We start from the raw sequence: 19,470 nt of genomic DNA, 5'->3' as shown, positions 1-19,470 counted from the left end.
CACCACAATTAGTACATTTCTTTCAGCTATTTTTTATCAAATGACTGAAATCAAGGTTTCTCAACCTTTGCACCACTGACATTTGGGAGTGATAATTTTTTTTTAGTTGTAAGTCATATAACATTGTATTAGTTTCAGGTACATAATATAATGCTTCGATATTTATACATGTTGCAAAATGATCATCACAATAATCATTAACATCCATCACGACACATAGTTACATTTTTTCCTTGTGACTTTTTTTTATTAGGCAAAGAAATTTATTAATCTTTGTTTCAAACTTTATTCTTAGGCTTTTTCATCTTAATTAGCTGCAAAGAATGAATTGTATACAAGCAAAAACTTAAAAGAGCTGCAGTGTCCAGTGGCTGGGCTTAAAGACATTAGAGATCTAGATTTTGTCAGATCCATAAACAAAATTTTAAAAGCAGTCATAATATAAAATAGCAGCTCCCAGTAACTTCTTCAAGATTTATCTTCTTCAATGGTTGACTCAATTCAGTTTGCTGCACTCTTGGAAGCCTCATCAAAATTCTCCACGAGATCTGTACCTTCATCATCATCATCTTCTCTGGCAAGTGGTGCTCCTCCGTACACAGATTGTTTGGGCAGAGCTTGACGAGTCTCCTCAAACTAGTCATACTACCTGCACCAAGTTGGTTTAAGATGCTGGGTAACATTTCGGTCAGCTGCTGTGTCTCAGCATTGCCTGTAATGGTGAAAGTGTTTGCTGCCAGAGATGCCTGAATTTTAGTGTTGTTAAAGTGGATGAATGTTCCTTGATTTGTGAACCTAGTCACCTCTTCAATACCAGGGATATTGTTTACTCCTAACTTCTTTAAAGAGAACTGAAGTTTTTTGTCATCTGCTGTGGTTGTTCTATGAACCACCTTCTTCTTTCTGCAAGCAGTTCCTTTCCCACCAATGCACACTTGTGCCGGAAACTTTCTCCTGGTTCATGATAGTTTCTTTCTTCTTGCTGGAGCGGAAATGGGACTGCGCTGGGGACTAGTTTTGGTACTCAGGTGGTCTCGGGCAGACCAGCTGAGATTAGGCGCACACATGTGGGGATGCAAGATGGCAGCTAGATGTGACTTATTTATTTTATAACTGGAAGTTTGTACTTATTGATCACCTTCACCCTTTTTACCCTTTACCCCAACCCTTTACCTTTGAAAACCACTAAATCTTTTCTCTGTATCTGTGTGTTTAGGTTTTTGTTACCATTTTGTCTTTTTAGATTGCACATACAAGTAAGATCATATAGTATTCAATAGTTATCTTTCTCTGTCCAACTTATTTCACTTGGCATGATAATCCTCAAGGTCCATTCGTGGTGTCACAAAAGACAAAACTTCTTTTTTATGGATGGTTAATATTCTATTGTGTGTATATATCACATTTTCTTTATCCATTCATTCATCAATGGACACTTAGGTTGCTTCCATGATCAATGCTGCAAAGAACATGGGTGTGCACATATATTTTCAAGTTAGTGCTTTCATTTCTGCAGATAAAAAGCCAGAAGTGGAATTGCTGGATCATATTTCTGTTTTTAACATTTGAAGAAACTTCACACTGTTTCAGAGCAGCTGAAACCATAAGTACACTAATTTTAAATCTTTTATTTTATACTGTAAATGTTAAAAGTTAATTTTTTTCTGTAGCTGCTGCTCCACCCTATGGGTTTGAAAATTAGTATTTTCATCATCTTTCATGTCTGTTTCATACTTTCCATTCTGGCGTCAGAAGTGCATCCTCTAGATTTCTTGGGAAGGTGTCATAGGAACAATATTTTTTGAGTTCCTGCATGTTGATAGATTTGTCTGTGCCTTTATACTTATAGGTTAGTTATGCTAGATATAAAACCTTTTGTTCACATTTTCTTTCCTTGGCTATCTTAAATATATTTTATATCCGTTTTCTTCTGGGATAAGGTGTTGCTGTCAACATCTAATAATGATCTAATTCTCTCTCCCTTATATGTAATGTGGTCTTTTTACCAAAATGCTCAAAGGAATTTTTTCCCTCTTTAAAATCTGGTAATTTTACAAGTACGTATTGATGTTGGTTATTCTGAGTTGTTATTCTCTGGCACACAAGTCTCTGCTCTTTCAATATATAGTTTTAAACATTTTTAGGAAATTGTTGTGTCCATCTCAGCCTACTCATAATGATGCTGTTGGATAGGAATGTCTGAGACACTTGCCTGGGTCCCTCTTACTTGTGGAGAGCCCCCACAGACGTTTACTGGACCAGAGCCAATATTGTGGCTGGAACAGCCCTGTGGTTCTTAACTATGACTGCAGGGAGCACCTCAGCAAAAACCATCAGGGAACTTTAAAGAACAAGATTACTCAAAGATCCTAGAGGGTACACCACCATCCAGGGCCACAGAGTTTGTCATGGGTAGAGTAGCGGGGAGCACAAATCTGGCGGATTCTGCCTTTATTAAGTTCCCAGGATAGGGTGCCTGAGATTTTGTGCCTGCCTCAGTATTGGCAAATTTCAAGTACCAGAGTGGGACCAGGGCATGGGAAGGGAAAAACAGATATGGTAGAATGGTTATTTATCTAGGACAGAGGTCCCCAGCCACCTGTTAGGGACTAGGCTGCACTTCAGGAGGTGAGAGGTGAGTGAGAGTGAAGCTTCATCTGCCACCCTCGTCACTCTTCCATCACCCTTAGATGGGGTCATCTAGTTGCAGGAAAACAAGCTCAGGGCTCCCACTGATTCTGAATTATGGTGAGTTGTAGAATTATTTCATTATATATCACAGTGTAATAACAGAAATAAAGTACACAATAAATGTAATGCTCTTGAATTATCCCCAAACCATCCCCCTGCCCCGGGTCTATGGGAAAATAATCTCCACAAAACCAGTCTCTGGTGCCAAAAAGGTTGGGGACAGCTGATCTAGGACACAGGACTTTCTGTTAATAAAAGGGGAACTCCAGGGGTGGGACAGCCTGATTACTTATCTATTTGTTTTGCTTGTAGCTGTGTCATACAGCTGGCAGTATGTTTAAGATGGATGCCTTTGAAATGGATGTCTCAGCAATCAACAGCTTCATGTCAGGCACCCACACTACAGAAAGTTTTCATGAAATATAATTTTTAAGCATGATTCTCTTTACTTAGTTGTGTTATTTAGGGATCTTCATTATCTCTGTTAGATCTTCTTTGCTTATTTTCAGTGTCATTTTCTTTTTACTTATTTTTATTTTAAAAACGGTCCTCTTTATCTTTGACTTATCCATCTGCCTATTGATGGACACTTGGATTGCTTCCATTTTGGCTACTGTAAATACACTGTTATTAAAGTGACTGTACAAATAAATATCTCTTTGAGCATCTACTTTCATTACTTTTGGAAATATACTCAAAAGAGCAACGTATAGTGACTGAACGATTTTAGAATCACCAGCAATGTGTGAACATTTTTTGCTAGGGATGGCAAAACTACTTTTGCTATTTTTTTCTTTGTATCTCAACAGCTTTCCCCCCTACTTTCCTCTATTACTGCCTTTTCTTTGTAATGACACATTTTGATTACTTTTCATTTCCATTTGCATAAGTTCTTGAGATATTTTCTTGGTGGTTACAATGTGGACTACATATAACATCCTAAAGTTATAATAATCTGATCTGAATTAATAACAGTTTCTGTAATCACAAATGAAAACTCTACCCCTGTACAGATCCACTCCCATTTGTTACTGAGGTCACAAATTATAACTTTATAGATTGTACCCATTAACAGATTTATTTTTATGCATTTGTCTTCTAAATCCTCTACCTTTATTATAGATTTTTATATTTTCTTATGGCTTCACGTCAATGTCTAGAGTCCTTTCAACTAGAAGCATTTTTTTTTTAATAAATTTATTTATTTATTTTAGTTGGGGGCTAATTACTTTACAATATTGTAATAGTTTTTGCCATACATTGACATGAATCAGCCATGGGTTTACATGTGTTCCCCTTCCTGGACCCCCCACCCACCTCCCTCCCCATCCCATCCCTCTGGGTCATCCCATTGCCCCGGCCCTGAGCATTTGTCTCATGCATTGAACATGGAATGGTGTTCTGTTTCACATATGATAATATACATGTTTCAATGCTATTCTCCCAGAACGTCCCACCCTCACCTTCTCCCTCAGAGTCCATAAGACTGTTCTATGCATCTGTGTCTCTTATTCTGTCTCGCATATAGGGTTATCGTTACCATCTTTCAAATTCCATATATATGCATTAGTATACTGTATTGGTGTTTTTCTTTGGCTTACTTCACTCTGTATAATGGGCTCCAGTTTCATCCATCTCAATAGAACCGATTCAAATGTATTTTTTTTAATGGCTGAGTAATATTCCATTGTGTATATGTACCACAGCTTCCTTATCCATTCGTCTGCTGATGGACATCTAGGTTGCTTCCATGTCCTGGCTATTGTAAACAGTGCTGCGATGAACATTGGGGTACACGTGTCTCTTTCAATTCTGGTTTCTTCGGTGTGTATGCCCAGCAGTGAGATTGCTGGGTCATATGGCAGTTTTATTCCCAGTTTTTTAAGGAATCTCCACACTGTTCTCCATAGTGGCTGTACTAGTTTGCATTCCCACCAACAGTGTAAGAGGGTTCTCTTTTCTCCACACCCTCTCCAGCATTTATTGCTTGTAGACTTTTGGATAGCAGCCATTCTGACTGGTGTGAAATGATACCTCATAGAAGCATTTCTTATAGTGCAGGTCTAGTGGTAAAGAACTCCTTCAGCTTTTGTCTATCTGCAAATGTCTTAATTTCTCCCTTATTTTTGTAGAACAGATTTACTATGTACATAGTTCTTGACTGTCAGTGCTTTAAAAGCAAAGCACTGCCTTCTGACTTCCTGCTGCTGCTGCTGCTGCTGCTGCTAAGTCGCTTCAGTTGTGTCCAACTTTGTGTGACCCCATAGACGGCAGCCCACCAGGCTCCCCCGTCCCTGGGATTCTCCAGGCAAGAACACTGGAGTGGGTTGCCATTTCCTTCTCCAATGCACGAAACTGAAAAGTGAAAGTGAAGTCGCTCATTCATGTCCGACTCTTAGTGACCCCATGGACTGCAGCCTACCAGGCTCCTCTGACCATGGATTTTCCAGGCAAGAGTACTGGAGTGGGGTGCCATTGCCTTCTCCTCTGACTTCCTAGGTTTCTGCTAATAAACCCACTGATAATCTTATTCAGGATTCCTCGGACAGTAATTCAGTACTCTCTTGCTGCTTAAGAGTTTGATTATAGTATATCTCAGGGTCATTCTCTTGAGTTTATCCTACTTGGAATTCTTTAAGCTTCTGGTATTTGTCAGACTACTGACTGACATGACTACAAATTTGGGAAGTTACTGACCATTATTTTTTCAAATTATCTCCCAGAAATCTTCTTCCTCAATTCATATAATGTATGTGCTAGGCTGTTTGATGGTGTCATGTAAAGTCCCTTTGGCTCTGTTCACTTTTCTACACTCTTTCTGCCCCTCAGACTTGATAATTTGTAATGACTTGTCCGCAAGTTGTCTGATTTATTCCTCTGCCTAGCTGAACCTGCTGTTGAACCCCTCTAGTGTATTTTTCAGTTCTAGAATTGTTTGGTTCTTTTAAACTGATTTTCATTTTGTTCATGTTTCATCTGCTGACTTAGTTCTTTGTCCATGCTCTCCTTCAGCTCCTTGAGCATATTTGGAACAGGTGTTTTAGGGCAGGAGGGAGGCTTGAAATGGAAGAGATATATGTATACTTATGGCTGATTCACGTTGTTGTAAGGGAATGTGGGAAAGATAACACTGATTATTTTTAATATTGACTTTTTTCCATTTCATGATAAAAATCTGAAAGTGTTTCATGTTACAAAGCCTTATACTTTTCTGCCTTTTAAATGTAAAGTAAAAAATAGAATATATAGGTAAATTTAAGTATCTCTTCATCTACGAGTTAACAACTACAGGGTTATTATGCAGAATATGATTTAACCCCTGATATATCCAAAAAAACCTAGATTGCAATGGAGCTTAATTGCATTTATGGTTTTAAGGAAGATATTAAAATAATTATTTTGGCTCTTTGTAGACTTAAGTGAATGCCCTTTCTACAACTGACTAAAGATAAAATTCATCTCTCTAAAAAGTCATGAAATGTACACATCACTCTACATATTAAGATGCTCTATTCTGAATCTTTTAAAGTGCTTAGCCTAAAACAGATCTGTATTACAAATAAGTCTGGTAGGAATTGGAGCAACCAAATGACAAAAACCTAAGGGTTTTCTTTTTTCAGATTCTAGAGCTCATTTTACCTGTGATTATCTTTTTTTTTGTACAACTAATCTCAGCTGAATAGTGCTGCAACAGGAACTCAACAAGGCTTCAAAAAGCAGAATATAAACTTTTACATTTGATAAGACTTCCTATTAATTTTTTATAACTTAGTCTTCCTGCATCAAAATGTATATTTAATGGAAGGCTACATTTACACACAAAGGAAACTTTGAAGTCCTCAAATACAAGTTAATAAAACAGGCACCCAAGAACTTTACTGTTCCACTACAGTTACTTTTGCAAAACTCATTAGTGTGGTAGAATAATATCCAAGGACATTAGGAAATTGGACTATGAAATCTATTTCATTCTGATAAATCTTGTAATTAAACAAATGGTACTCTCTAGGACTGATATTCATTCTAATGTCTCTAAGTTATCCAATACCATTCCTGCTAAATAATACACTTCTACCAGAGTGAAATGTGGTCCACTGGAGAAGGCAATGGCAAACCACTTCAGTATTCTTGCCTTGAGAACCCCATGAATAGTATGAAAAGGCAAAAAGATAGGACATTGAAAGACGAACTCCACAGGCTGGTAGGTACCCAACATGCTACTGGAGATCAGTAGGAAAATAACTCCAAAAAGAATGAAGAGACAGAGACAAAGCAAAAACAACACCCAGTTGTGAATGTGACTGGTGACAGAAGCAAGGTTCGATGCTGTAAAGAGCAATATTGCATAGGAGCCTGGAATGTTAGGCCCATGAACCAAGGCAAATTGGAAGTGGTCAAACAGGAGATGGCAAGAGTGAATGTCTGCATTTTAGGAATGAGCAAACCAAGATAGACTGGAATGGGTGAATTATACTCAGATGACCATCATATCGACTACTGTGGGCAAGAATCCCTTAGAAGAAATGGAGTAAACATCATAGTCAACAAAAGACTCCAAAATGCAGTACTTGGATGCAATCTCAAAAACGACAGAAGGATCTCTGTTCGTTTCCAAGGCAAGCCATTCAATATCATGGTAATTCAACTCTATTCCCGACCAGTAATGCTGAAGAAGCTGAATTTGAACGGTTCTATGAAGATTTACCAGAGAAGGCAATGGCACCCCACTCCAGTACTCTTGCCTGGAAAATCCCATGGACGGCGGAGCCTGGTAGGCTGCAGTCCATGGGGTCGCTGAGAGTTGGACAGGATTGAGCGACTTCCCTTTCACTTTTCACTTTCATGCACTGGAGAAGGAAATGGCAACCCACTCCAGTGTTCTTGCCTGGAGAATCCCAGGGACAGAGGAGCCTGATGGGCTGCCGTCTATGGGGTCACATAGAGTTGGCCACGACTGAAGTGACTTAGCAGCATGAAGATTTACAAGTCCTTTTACAACTAACATCCAAAAAAGATATCCTTTTCATTATAGGGGACTGGAATGAAAAAGTAGGAAGTCAAGAAACACCTGGAGTAACAGGCAAATTTGGCCTTGAGTAGAGAATGAAGCAGGGCAAAGGCTCATAGAGGTTTGCCAAGAGAATGCACTGATCATAGCAAACACCCTCTTTCAACAACACAAGAGAAGACTCTACACATGGACATCACCAGATGGCCAACACCTAAATCATATTGATTATATTCTTTGCAGCCAAAGATGGAGAAGCTCTATACAGTCAGCAAAAACAAGACCGGGAATGGACTGTGGCTCAGATCATGAATTCCTTATTGCCAAATTCAGACTTAAATTGAAGAAAGTAGGGAAAACCATTAGATGATTCAGATATGACCTAAATCAAATCCCTTATGATTATACAGTGGAAGTGACAAATAGATTTAAGGGACTAGATCTGATAGAGTGCCTGATGAACTATGGATGGAGGTTCATGACATTGTACAGGAGACAGGGAGCAAGACCATTCCCAAGAAAAAGAAATGCAAAAAAGCAAAATGGCTGTCTGAGGAGGCCTTACAAATAGCTGTGAAAAGAGAAGCGAAAAACAAAGGAGAAAAGGAAATATATACCCATTTGAATGCAGAGTTCCAAAGAATAGCAAAGAGAGATAAAAAAGCCTTCCTCAATGATCAGTGCAAAGAAATAGAGGAAAACAATAGAATGGGAAAGACCAGAGAGATCTCTTCAAGAAAATTAGAGATACCAAGGGAACATTTCATGCAAAGATTGGCTCAATAAAGGACAGAAACAGTATGGACCAAGCAGAAGATATTAAGAAGAGGTGGCAAGAATACACAGAAGAACTGTACAAAAAAGATCTTCACAAACCAGATGATCACGATGGTGTGCTCACTCACCTAGAGCCAGACATCCTGGAATGTGAAGTCAAGTGGGCCTTAGGAAGCATCACTACAGACAAAGCTAGTGGAGGTGATGCAATTCCAGTTGAGCTATTTCAAATCCTAAAAGATGATGCTGTGAAAGTGCTGTCCTCAATATGCCACCAAATTTGGAAAACTCAGCAGTGGCTACAGGACTGGAAAAGGTTAGTTTTCATTTCAATCACAAAGAAAGGCAATGCCAAAGAATGCTCAAACTACCACAAAATTGCATTCATCTCACACGCTAGTAAAGTAATGCTCAAAATTCTCCAAGTCAGGCTTCAACAATACATTAACTGTGAAATTCCAGATGTTCCAGCTGGTTTTAGAAAAGGCAGAGGAACCAGAGATCAAATTGCCAACATGCGTTGGATCATCAAAAAAGCAAGAGAGTTCCAAAAGAACATCTATTTCTGCTTTATTGACTATGCCAAAGCCTTTGACTGTGTGGATCACAACAAACTGTGGAAAATTCTGAAAGAGGTGGGACTACCAGAGAAATCTGTATGCAGGTAAGGAAGCAACAGTTAGAACTGGACATGGAACAACAGACTGGTTCCAAATAGGAAAAGGAGTATGTCAAGGCTGTATACTGTCACCCTGCTTATTTAACTTATATGCAGAGTACATCATGAGAAACGCTGGGCTAGAAGAAGCACAAGCTGGAATCAAGATTGCCAGGAGAAATATCAATAGCCTCAAATATGCAGATGACAACAGCCTTATGGCAGAAAGTGAAGAAGAACTAAAGAGCCTCTTGATGAAAGTGAAAGAGGAGAGTGAAAAAGTTGGCTTAAAGCTCAACATTCAGAAAACTAAGATCCTGGCATCCAGTCCTATCACTTCATGGCAAATAAATGAGGAAACAGTAGCAGACTTTATTTTGGGGGGCTCCAAAGTCACTGCAGATGGTGACTGCAGCCATGAAATTAAAAGATGCTTACTCCTCGGAAGAAAAGTTATGACCAACCTAGACAGCATATTAAAAAGCAGAGACATTACTTTGTCCACAAAGGTTCGTCTAGTCAAGGCTATGGTTTTTCCAGTAGTCATGTATGGATGTAAGAGTTGGACTGTGAAGAAAGCTGAGTGCCGAAGAATTGATGCTTTTGAACTGTGGTGTTGGAGAAGACTCTTGAGAGTCCCTTGGACTGGAAAGAGATCCAACCAGTCCATCCTAAAGGAGATCAGTCCTGGGTGTTCATTGGAAAGACTGATGTTGAAGCTGAAACTCCAATATTTTGGCCACCTGATGCAAAGAGCTGACTTATTTGTAAAGACCCTGATGCTGAGAAAGATTGAGGGCAGGAGGAGAAGGGGACGACAGAGAATGAGATGGTTGGATGGCATCACCGACTCAATGGAGATGAGTTGAGAACTCCAGGAGTTGGTGATGGACAGGGAGGACTGGCGTGCTGCAGTCCATGGGGTCGCAAAGAGTCGGACTTGACTGAACGGAACTGAACCAGAGTGAAATAAGTGCACCAAGAGAAGAGACTGATTCTTGTGTTGCTGGCCATCCAGACTAAGGTATCATTTTTCTTTCTGCTTTCTTTGCAAATCTACATTTCCTAATTCTGTTTATTCTTTCTCAAGTGACTGACGTATTTAATCATAACTGGTGGTGGTGGCTGTGCTATTTTGGTATTAAACTAAGTTTCTTAATGGCAAGCATTTAGTCATTCAGTTGTTTAGCTCATGGGGCCCTAAACATTTGTTCATTTTTTACCTTGTATGGACTTAAGTGGAAACCTGGCATAGAATTTACATATAATCATATGACTCCATAAGGATATTCAGATTCTCCTCAGCTGCAATGACATAAACACACATATAAGGTATTATTTGTGTGTGTGTGTGTGTGTGTGTGTGTTTACTGCTTACAACTGAACCCTTTTTATACTGTAGTAACCATTTTATTATAAATTCACCAACATACATGGTCGGTTGCTTCTTTCACTACTGCATTTACCATCTAGCTTTCTGAAAAATCCTAAAGTCACTTCATTGTCTTTTAAATCAATCCTACTAGTTATGATATTTACTTACCCTGACTGAGTGTTGTGGGGAACACACCAGTTCACTCCTGTTAACCTGATGATACTGGTGATAATTAATTCTATGGTTAAAGTTAATGAACAATGAAACTTCCAGTCTTAAAGGATGGACACTTAGGGCTGGCGAGGAAACCACATTTTCCATGAGAGCTCTAGCTCTCATTTTAAAGTTCACCATAAAAAAAACTGCAAAGCTTTACACTGGAATTTTTTTTTCTTCTTTGCATTTATAAAGAAAAATAGTTGGTAATTATAAAACTTAGGAGGTTTCTGTAAGACCTAACTAACACTGAAAAGAGTTTACCAATCCCCTTGTGGGGTTTTGGGGTTAAATATAATGAAATTGTTAAGATTATGGAATATGTCACTTCCTTCCAAAATAGGTATTTTTTATTCTACTAGCTAAAACACATGTGGCAACAAAGGTTATATCCATTCTTTCTACCTCAATTTTATTTCTACAATTTTGAATTTACATTGCTTCCATCTAAAAAAGATTTTTTAAAAATCACCTGTGGTCAGAAAATCTGAGTAGATTAATGAACTTAATTCTCAACTGCTTACTACTTGTAGTGGAATAAAGCATAGGTGGAAGAAACTTCAGTTAACTTTTTACCAATTTTTTTTGAATACCCTCTTTCCCAGAGAATTAACCAAATTCCTATTTAAATACTGTGTGAAGGATAAAGAGCCCTTTTATGAACTAGGATTCACCATAAGAAATGTCAAGGTTAGCTTAAAGGGTCAATTAACATACTTAGGCTCAGAGCTTTCTACTACCACACCATATATCTGAATAAAGTCTTATATAACATTACTGTAAAAATTCCATAACCATAGTAATAAAGATTAGAGCTCCCTTTGAAGGTGATGTATTTTGATTAAATATCTGAAGGTTTAGAGAGCCTACATTTTCTACCATAACAACGAGACTTTAGAATGAATGAACATCAAGAATAAATCTAGGTCCTAAATATAAAGAAATAACCTGTTATTGCAATAGCATACATTCACATTCAAATATGAAAAATACCACACAGAAAACGGAAACATTTTTAAAAAAAGGTTTAAGATCATAAATAGGTTATTGTCACAACACATTTCAGAATTGAAGAAACAAACATTTTGACTGTTTAGGAATTTTTTTTTTTTTTTTATCAATTCCCTCATCATTGAAAGAACTTGTACATTTTAAAACTTCCAGTCTCCTAAGGCACAATATTTATTTAATCTGAATGCCAATATCATCATCCCCTGCTGTCTGTAGCTGGAATAAGAGGCAAGGAATTAGCACTAAGGAAAACAAAAATTTTGGACAAAATCATGAGTCATTTAAGAAAAGAAACAGACTAAGTCATGATCATTTCTGTTAAGAAGGCCAAAATTTTAAATGTAGGATCTTCTGTTAAATTTTTTTTAAATCAAAGTATTTTAACTCAAATTTAATTCACCACAGAGGAGCTATGAAAGGAGCAGATTGGTAAAAATAAAGAATACTTTAAAAAGGACTTGGAAGAAGAAAAAATCCACTTAGAAAACATAGGGGCAAACGTTAAACTGAACCGAGTTTAGAGGGCTGATTTATTCCTAGTCATCAGGCAGATCCAGAAGAAAGTTAAGACTAGGTAAACATAGTACCTAGGTTCACACTGTAAGGCATCTGTTCCTTAATCAGATGGACCATTTCAGTCCACCACCCACCAACAAAGATACACTGAAATATTATAATCAGATGCTTAACTTGTATTTTTTTTCCAACCAAAAAAAGTTTTTAAAACATAAAGGTAAAAGTTCCTCATTTTTAACCCTTTTTGTCCTCTGTGATACTAACTGAAATTTAAGGTTTTTTATATGTACAATGTGGTGATTTAGTGTTACTTTTAAAAGAAAAAAAAAAAAAACCACAACGTTAGTGATTGTCCACAGATGAAACATGGGATGAGGTTCATGACTGAATCAATCACGGAGTGTTAGTCAGCTGTAAACTCTTGAAAGTTACGACTGAGAATTGTGTGGATCAGACACATTAGAGTACAACAGGAGAGAAAGTTCATCATTCCAATTCTGACAAGGTGCATGGTCTTCGAAATTCCTGTCCACGTTCATGGAGCCATTTATTGGATACTATAAAAAAAACAAAATATATTAATGTATCCCGCTATCTAACTAGTATTGAATTAACTTCTAAGAGATATAGCTCTATAATGAAGTTTCAACATGGGTTAAAAAATTCAAGACCAAAACCAGACAAAGATGCATGCTACTGAGGCTGTCTTTCAAAAACTTCACTAAATGATGGAGACACAGAAGATTTTATGTGTGTGTACATTTGAGAATCTGTAAATGTACATTTCCTAAAGTTTCTAATGTTCAATGTAAGGCTTGTGATGTATGTATGTGTTAGTTGCCCAGTCACATCTGACTCTTTGCGACACCATAAACTGTAGCCCACTAGGCTCCTCTGTCCATGGAAATCTCCAGGCAAGAATACTGGAGTGGATTGCCATTTCCTTCTCCAAGGGATCTTCCTGACCCAGGGATCAAACCCTGGGTCTCCTGCATTGCAGGCAGATTCTTTACCATCTGAGCTACTAGGGAAGTGATGTAGGTATAGACAGAACAAAACACTATTTTACCTGCTCGCAAAATACAACTTCTAATACAAAGACATTTAAAAGATGAACATAAAGTCTCCACGCTAAAGGAGAGACTCTATGATTAATCTCTCCTATTACATGCTCATTAAGTTTCCCGTGTTCCAAGATACTGTTTTTTTAATACACCCCAAAAGGAATTCATTTCCTTCTTCTCCTATATTATAGAACATGGCATCAACATGTATAAAATACCTAAACTAACTCTTACTAATTCCTTACTAATTCTTAACTAGTCTGTTACCTTTCTTAACCTGTGTATCCAATCTTTCATTCATTCAACCCTGTCATTTTTCCTTCTTTGATCTCTTCAATCTGTTCACTGCTCTCCAAATCTTCTGCAGCTGCCTTAGTCCAGCCTTTTATCATCACCCACTTAGACAACAGGAAACAGCCTTCTAAATTCATCTCTCCTGTGCTAGCCTCTCTTTATTCTAGTCCAGTGGTTCACAAATATTATAAACATCACTTCTTTTAAATCTTTGAAATGTGGCCAAGTGACACATACTAAAAAGAGTTATGGGGTTAAATGAATCTTTATTAAAATAATCTTACCCATTTCTATTCCCTTTTTTTAACTTGGCCAGTTCTATACTTGTATGACCCTTGAGGGTACTTCTCCAGCCTCATACGAGTCCTGGCCCTGGTCCCTAACATGCTTGGAAAACTGCTGTTTATCTTCAAGACCAAACAGAAAAATGAAAACTTCAAAGAAGCCTCCCTAAATGTAAGTAGTAACTGTCTTCTGTTTACATCTTTGTATTATTATATACTACATTATACTCTATCCACTAATGTGTGAGACAACTGTGAATTCCATGAGAGGAAGATATTGTCTAACTCAACTTTGAGTCAATTAGTGTTTCTCAGAGTAACAAGTGGAAATAGTGTTTAAAATGTCATAAAGAATAATTCAAAATAAGAGACCAAAATCATAAATTCTATTCAGAGAGTACAGGAAATATTTACCCCATTTGTTTCCAACCAGCACTGGACAGGCTGCATGCCGTGTACTATAATCTCCTTCTCCACTGGCAAACAGATTATACCAGAAAACAGCAGTTCCCTGAGGAGAACAATACAAAATTATCCCCAAATAAAGTATCAGGTTATCACTTTTATAGTAATTAAATTTTCCTGTTTTATGGAAATAACTCCCCATGGCAGCACTATATCTTCCTCTAATAGAATTCTGAAAGTATGACATAACTTACAAAAATTTGGCAATGACATGAAAACATTAACATCAGAGTTGCTTAACAAAGAAGTGTGTTTGCCAAAGCTAACACATGTTATAAATAGCAAGCATCATATGGAACCCATTTTAGAAATGAAAACTTCTAAAGACTAATCCCTGGTTGTTCATACCTCTGGGTACCCATGGTAAATTGTAGGGGAAAAAAAGTAAATATTTTCCTATAGATAATGTATTCCTTAAATATACTACCTTTTAAAATGTTATTTATTTTTATAGATAAATAACTATAGGTATCTCTCTTCCTGAGGGGAAAAAAATACAGAGAAACACCCCCAGTTAAAAATGACAAACCAAGCTTACCTTTTTGGGCCAAACACTAGCTCCTACTTCAGGAAAAACAGTGGCTCCTCCTGCTAACACATCACTCATCTAATAAGAGATGACAGAGTATTATCAAAAGTGCTGGTGGAATAAAATTAAACATGCCCCTTTCAGCCAGAACCTCCATCTTCCAGCTAAGGCCCGTGCGTGTCTCCCGCTGCTTCCCATCTCTCCCCTGGCCTCTCAGGCTAATTCACCAAAATGACCAACAAGAAGGGCAAGAAGAGGGGTACCCACTACGTGTTCTCTAGGCGTTTTAGAATACATGGAGTTGCTCCTTTGGCTCCATACATGCGAATCCACAAGAAGGGTGATAGTCTAGATACCAAGGGATGGGTACTGTTCAAAAAGGAATGCCCCACAAATGTTACCATGGCCAAACTGGGAGGGTCTACAGTGTTACCCAGCATGCTGTTGGCATCACTCTAAACAAATGAATTAAGGGCAAGATTCTTGCCAAAAGAATTAATGTGCCGAGATAGCTTCCTGAAACGTGTGAAGGAAAATGATCAGAAAAAGAAGGAAACCAAAGACAAAGGGACTTGAGTTGAGCTGAAGTGCCAGCCTGCTCCACCCAGAGAAGCACACTTCATGAGGACCAATGGAAAGGAACCCGAACTGTTGGGTGTAAAAATAGACCTGGACTGTACAAATGTTTCTCTTAATCGAGTAGAGGTGCTGTGTCCAAATTCAGTGGGTGACGTGTTTCAAATTTAGTGTTTTTTCTTCCTGAAAGATGTAAGAGTTTGTTGTTCAGTATGTTCCATTGGTTAATAAACTTCCAGATATTAAAAAAAAAAATTAAACATGCTACTGTGACATAGATATGATACTGAATACTAGAATGAGAATACCTAGACTTCTACTTATATAGAAGGGTTAGTGCATACTGGTCAGTTTTTTAAAAAGATGCCATTTGGGTTTACATACATATATAAAAGCAAAGGAAAGATAAAGTCAGCAAGGGAGATTGGAAAAGGATTTGGGAGATAGCTATTTCTTTTATAGCCAGAGGTAAAAAGAGAAGATTTAAAACTGACAAATTGAGTAACATAAGGGTATATGTATTATATAGCACTAGAATATCATCTCCATGGGGGTAGGAATTTTCACCTGTTTTATTACTGAGCTTCAGTGTCTAAAATGGTACCTCAAAATAGTAGGTATTCAATAAATATTTAAATAAGTGAATTCAAACAAAATAGAAATAAACACTAAGAGAAAAGTAACAAACTACAACCCGTTTTGTCATTTCTCATGGAAGGTATCAACACATAGTAACTAAAAATCAGAAAATTAAGACATTTATAAAGTTATAGTCTTAAAGGTAAACCAGAATAAAAACACAAATCTTCCAAATAAATTGAAGAAGCATATGCACAAAATGAGGCAAAGGAAATACAGATCATACAGTGAAGATTTTTTTCAAAAAAATAAGGAAGTATAATGTAGTGTATCATCAAGCAAAATTCATCTATATGCTATAATCAGTGATTTATAGGCAAATGCTGTACCAAGCCACCAGGGAAGCTATACCAAAGAAAACAGAGTCTGACCTTAATATCAACCAGTTTAAAGTTAAAGGCACTGAGTGATATAAAGAAGTGTATTTTACTGTGATACATGTATAATCAATATCAGAGACCTGATTGCTCTTAAGCAATGAAAAATTAACTTTGGAGAAATTTAAACTTTGTGCTATGGGCCCATCTGGGAAGAGCATTCAAATAGTGGGAAAAAATGAATACTAATTTATAAAAATGCTATATTTAACTAAAGGGGGACATAATATAGTCTAATAGTTACATATAATCTAACATTTATGAATACTGGACCAAATAATAAAGTATCATGTACGTCTTCTTTTATGAAACAAATACAGCCCAAAGCAAATGCTTTATGGCTCTTAAATATCTGAAAAGATGCTCAGCCTCTCTAATAAGAGAAATGCAAATTAAAAGCACAATAACTGCTAATCTGATAAAGTAAAAGATGTACAGATCAGAAGTTTGACAAGCATCACACTTAAAGATGGTATATAAATTAGTACAAGTCTACAGATCTCACTTCTAGAAAATATACAAAAACTTCACAACATGAATTTTTGCATAATGTTATCAACTTCTCCTCTTGTTTTTCCTTTGTGACAATTCTCATTTTTAATTTATCTTATACATCTTAAATCCTTTTTTTATAGTGTCATAGATCCTTCTGCAAACCAGATGGAGTTGTGAGAGAGAAGGATGAGGAGAGAAATCAGGAGAGTGACAAGGTACGTTGGATACAGGGAGAGAGGTCTGTTAAAAAAAAAAGGAGGGAAAGAAGAATGGAAAAAAACTAGGCAAAAGGCAAACAGAAGGCAGCAGGGAGCAAGGAAGAAAGAAACCGGATGGAGTAGGGAGACACAGATCTGGTAGGGAGTGAAATAAAACAGGTAACAAAAAGATTCAATTTCATATAAATCAAAGGAGGATAGGGGATGGAAATAACAATGAAATAAGCAAAACTAAGTCAATATAAAATACATCTTTTAAAGTTAACAAAGGTGACAACACTGTAGGAAATTGTACTTGCTAAATCCTAATGTGTCCTGTCTCATGTGTTCTTTTTACGTGACAGGGACATCCTTCTTGAGTGGTAGAGTCTATGTTCCTTCCCTCTTGAAGTATGGCAGACATCTGTGATGGCCTCAATTAATAAAATACAGCAGAAGTGACACTATTTGACTTCGGAGCATGGCTAATAAAAATGTCATGTACTGCCTTTTGTGGGAGGATACTTGCTGTTAGAATCCAGTCACCATGCTGTGAGGAAGTCCAGGCCACAAGTCAGTATTTTGGTCAGCTTCAACCTAAGCCTTCAAGGTGACCCCAAGTGCCAGGCATCATGAGAGATTCAGAACAAGAACTATGAATAAAGCCCAATCTCACCACCATGAAAGGTAAAAATCAAATTATTACTTTAAACCATTCAGTTTTGGTGTGATTTGTTATGCAGCAATAGATAACTGAGGAAATTTTATATGATCAAAGCTTGGTTTTTTCTATATGTACCAACAGATAAACAATTTTTAAAAAGATCATACTGTTTTGAAACTAATGAACAATGTGAGAATGGTTACTCTTAAGGAAAGGGCTTTTAGTGTGCTATAATGTACTATTTCTTGGTCTGAGTGCTGAATATACTAGATATGTTCATTTGTGAAAATTTATCAAGTTAATACTTATGATTTGTACACTTTTCTGATATGATCATTTTAACTTTCTTAGGCTGTAGTAGGTACACTCTGAAAAAGTGATAAATGAAAAAAAAATCTTAACTCTCTTTACTCAGTTGTAAGAAACATTCAACTAAGATGTTAAGAGCTAACCAGAGCAAACATCTAAACACGTTAAAATAAATCATGTGATCAAATCCCAACTTAAAATGAAAATTTTAGCTATAACTTACATAAAACAGCCACGTAGCAATTCTATTTCCTGTCCCCAGCTCTTTGAAAGCATCTGGCTCATCTTTCTGTGAATAAAATACAATTCAGTGATGTATTTCAGTAATGCAAAATTCAGTAATGCAAGTTCTCCACAGGCAACTAAACATCAGTAACATGCTGAACAGTATGCTAAAAATGGCCCCTAAAGGTTCCTTTGTAATATCCAGTGCACTATATACAAAAAGGTCTCAAATATTTGTTGACTGTTGATTCAACTAGTACACTGAATACTTTTGATAAGACCACTTGGAGGGAAAAACAGATGTGTTAGTCTATACAATGAAAACCAATATCTACTATCCACAGATTGTTTTAAAAATTAACACCTATAGTTTTAGCTTCCAAAGCAAGACATGAGAGACTTTCAGCCACATTCATTAAGTCAATTCTCTGTGGGTAAAAAAAATAACTTTGAGATTTACTTTGAACTCATGATCCATTCAAATGTTCACACTGCTACTATTCCTGTCTTTTGGACTGTCAGCACTTTAATCTGGGTGGAGAATTTACATCTGGCTATTTAAAGCTAATTAAAATACAGAATAGTCTCTTGGCATTTTCTCAAAAAAAAAAAAGTTTCATTTTTCATACAGAAATTTATACACATTCCTTTGTCATATCCTCAATATGTCCCTTAATATCCTTCAAAGGATGAATGACTAAACAAACTGTGGTATTTCCATACCACAAGAGACTACTAAGCAATAAAAAGAAACACCCTATCAATATGTTCTGCAAAAACATGGATGAATCTCAAGGGAATTATGCTGAGTGAAAAGAAACCATCTTAAAAGGATGCATGCTGTATATAACATTTACATAACATTTATGAAATAACAGTTATCGTCAAGAACAAATTAATGATTACCAGCAGTTAGGGATAGCAGAAGGGTATGTGGAGCTACAGAGTAGTATACAAGGGAGTCTTACAGTGATGGTGCAGTTATGTATCCTGACCTGTGCTGGTGGTTACACAAAGCTACACGTGTAATGAAACTATACACATATACACATGACAGCCAGTATAACTGCTGAAACATGAATAAGGCTCTGTTGCTTGTG

The 19,470-nt window shown here is 36.9% G+C and overlaps 1 protein-coding gene and 1 pseudogene across 24 annotated transcripts in view; both read right to left on the bottom strand.

The window, feature by feature from the left end:
- Positions 1 to 377: 377 nt before the first annotated feature.
- On the bottom strand, positions 378 to 1,334 carry LOC145539540 (transcription factor BTF3 pseudogene; annotated as a pseudogene).
- Positions 1,335 to 11,735: 10,401 nt separating this feature from the next.
- The window catches only part of P4HA1 (prolyl 4-hydroxylase subunit alpha 1), a 94,936-nt gene continuing 87,201 nt past the window's right edge, over positions 11,736 to 19,470 (bottom strand). For all 24 annotated transcript variants that reach the window (XM_081566217.1, XM_081566114.1, XM_081566174.1 and 21 more), the window contains 4 exons: positions 18,369 to 18,434; positions 14,898 to 14,966; positions 14,309 to 14,405; positions 11,736 to 12,809 (listed from right to left, as the gene is read on the bottom strand). In XM_081566217.1, coding sequence (XP_081422343.1) covers positions 12,739 to 12,809; positions 14,309 to 14,405; positions 14,898 to 14,966; positions 18,369 to 18,434 — 303 coding nt within the window. In that variant the 3' untranslated portion in view covers positions 11,736 to 12,738. The remainder of the gene's footprint in view (positions 12,810 to 14,308; positions 14,406 to 14,897; positions 14,967 to 18,368; positions 18,435 to 19,470) is intronic.

Source organism: Giraffa tippelskirchi, chromosome 2 (assembly GCF_054371585.1).
Source record: "Giraffa tippelskirchi isolate mGirTip1 chromosome 2, T2T-mGirTip1v1.2.pri, whole genome shotgun sequence".
Classification (NCBI taxonomy): domain Eukaryota; kingdom Metazoa; phylum Chordata; class Mammalia; order Artiodactyla; family Giraffidae; genus Giraffa; species Giraffa tippelskirchi.
This window is presented reverse-complemented; position numbering and strand designations above follow the sequence as displayed.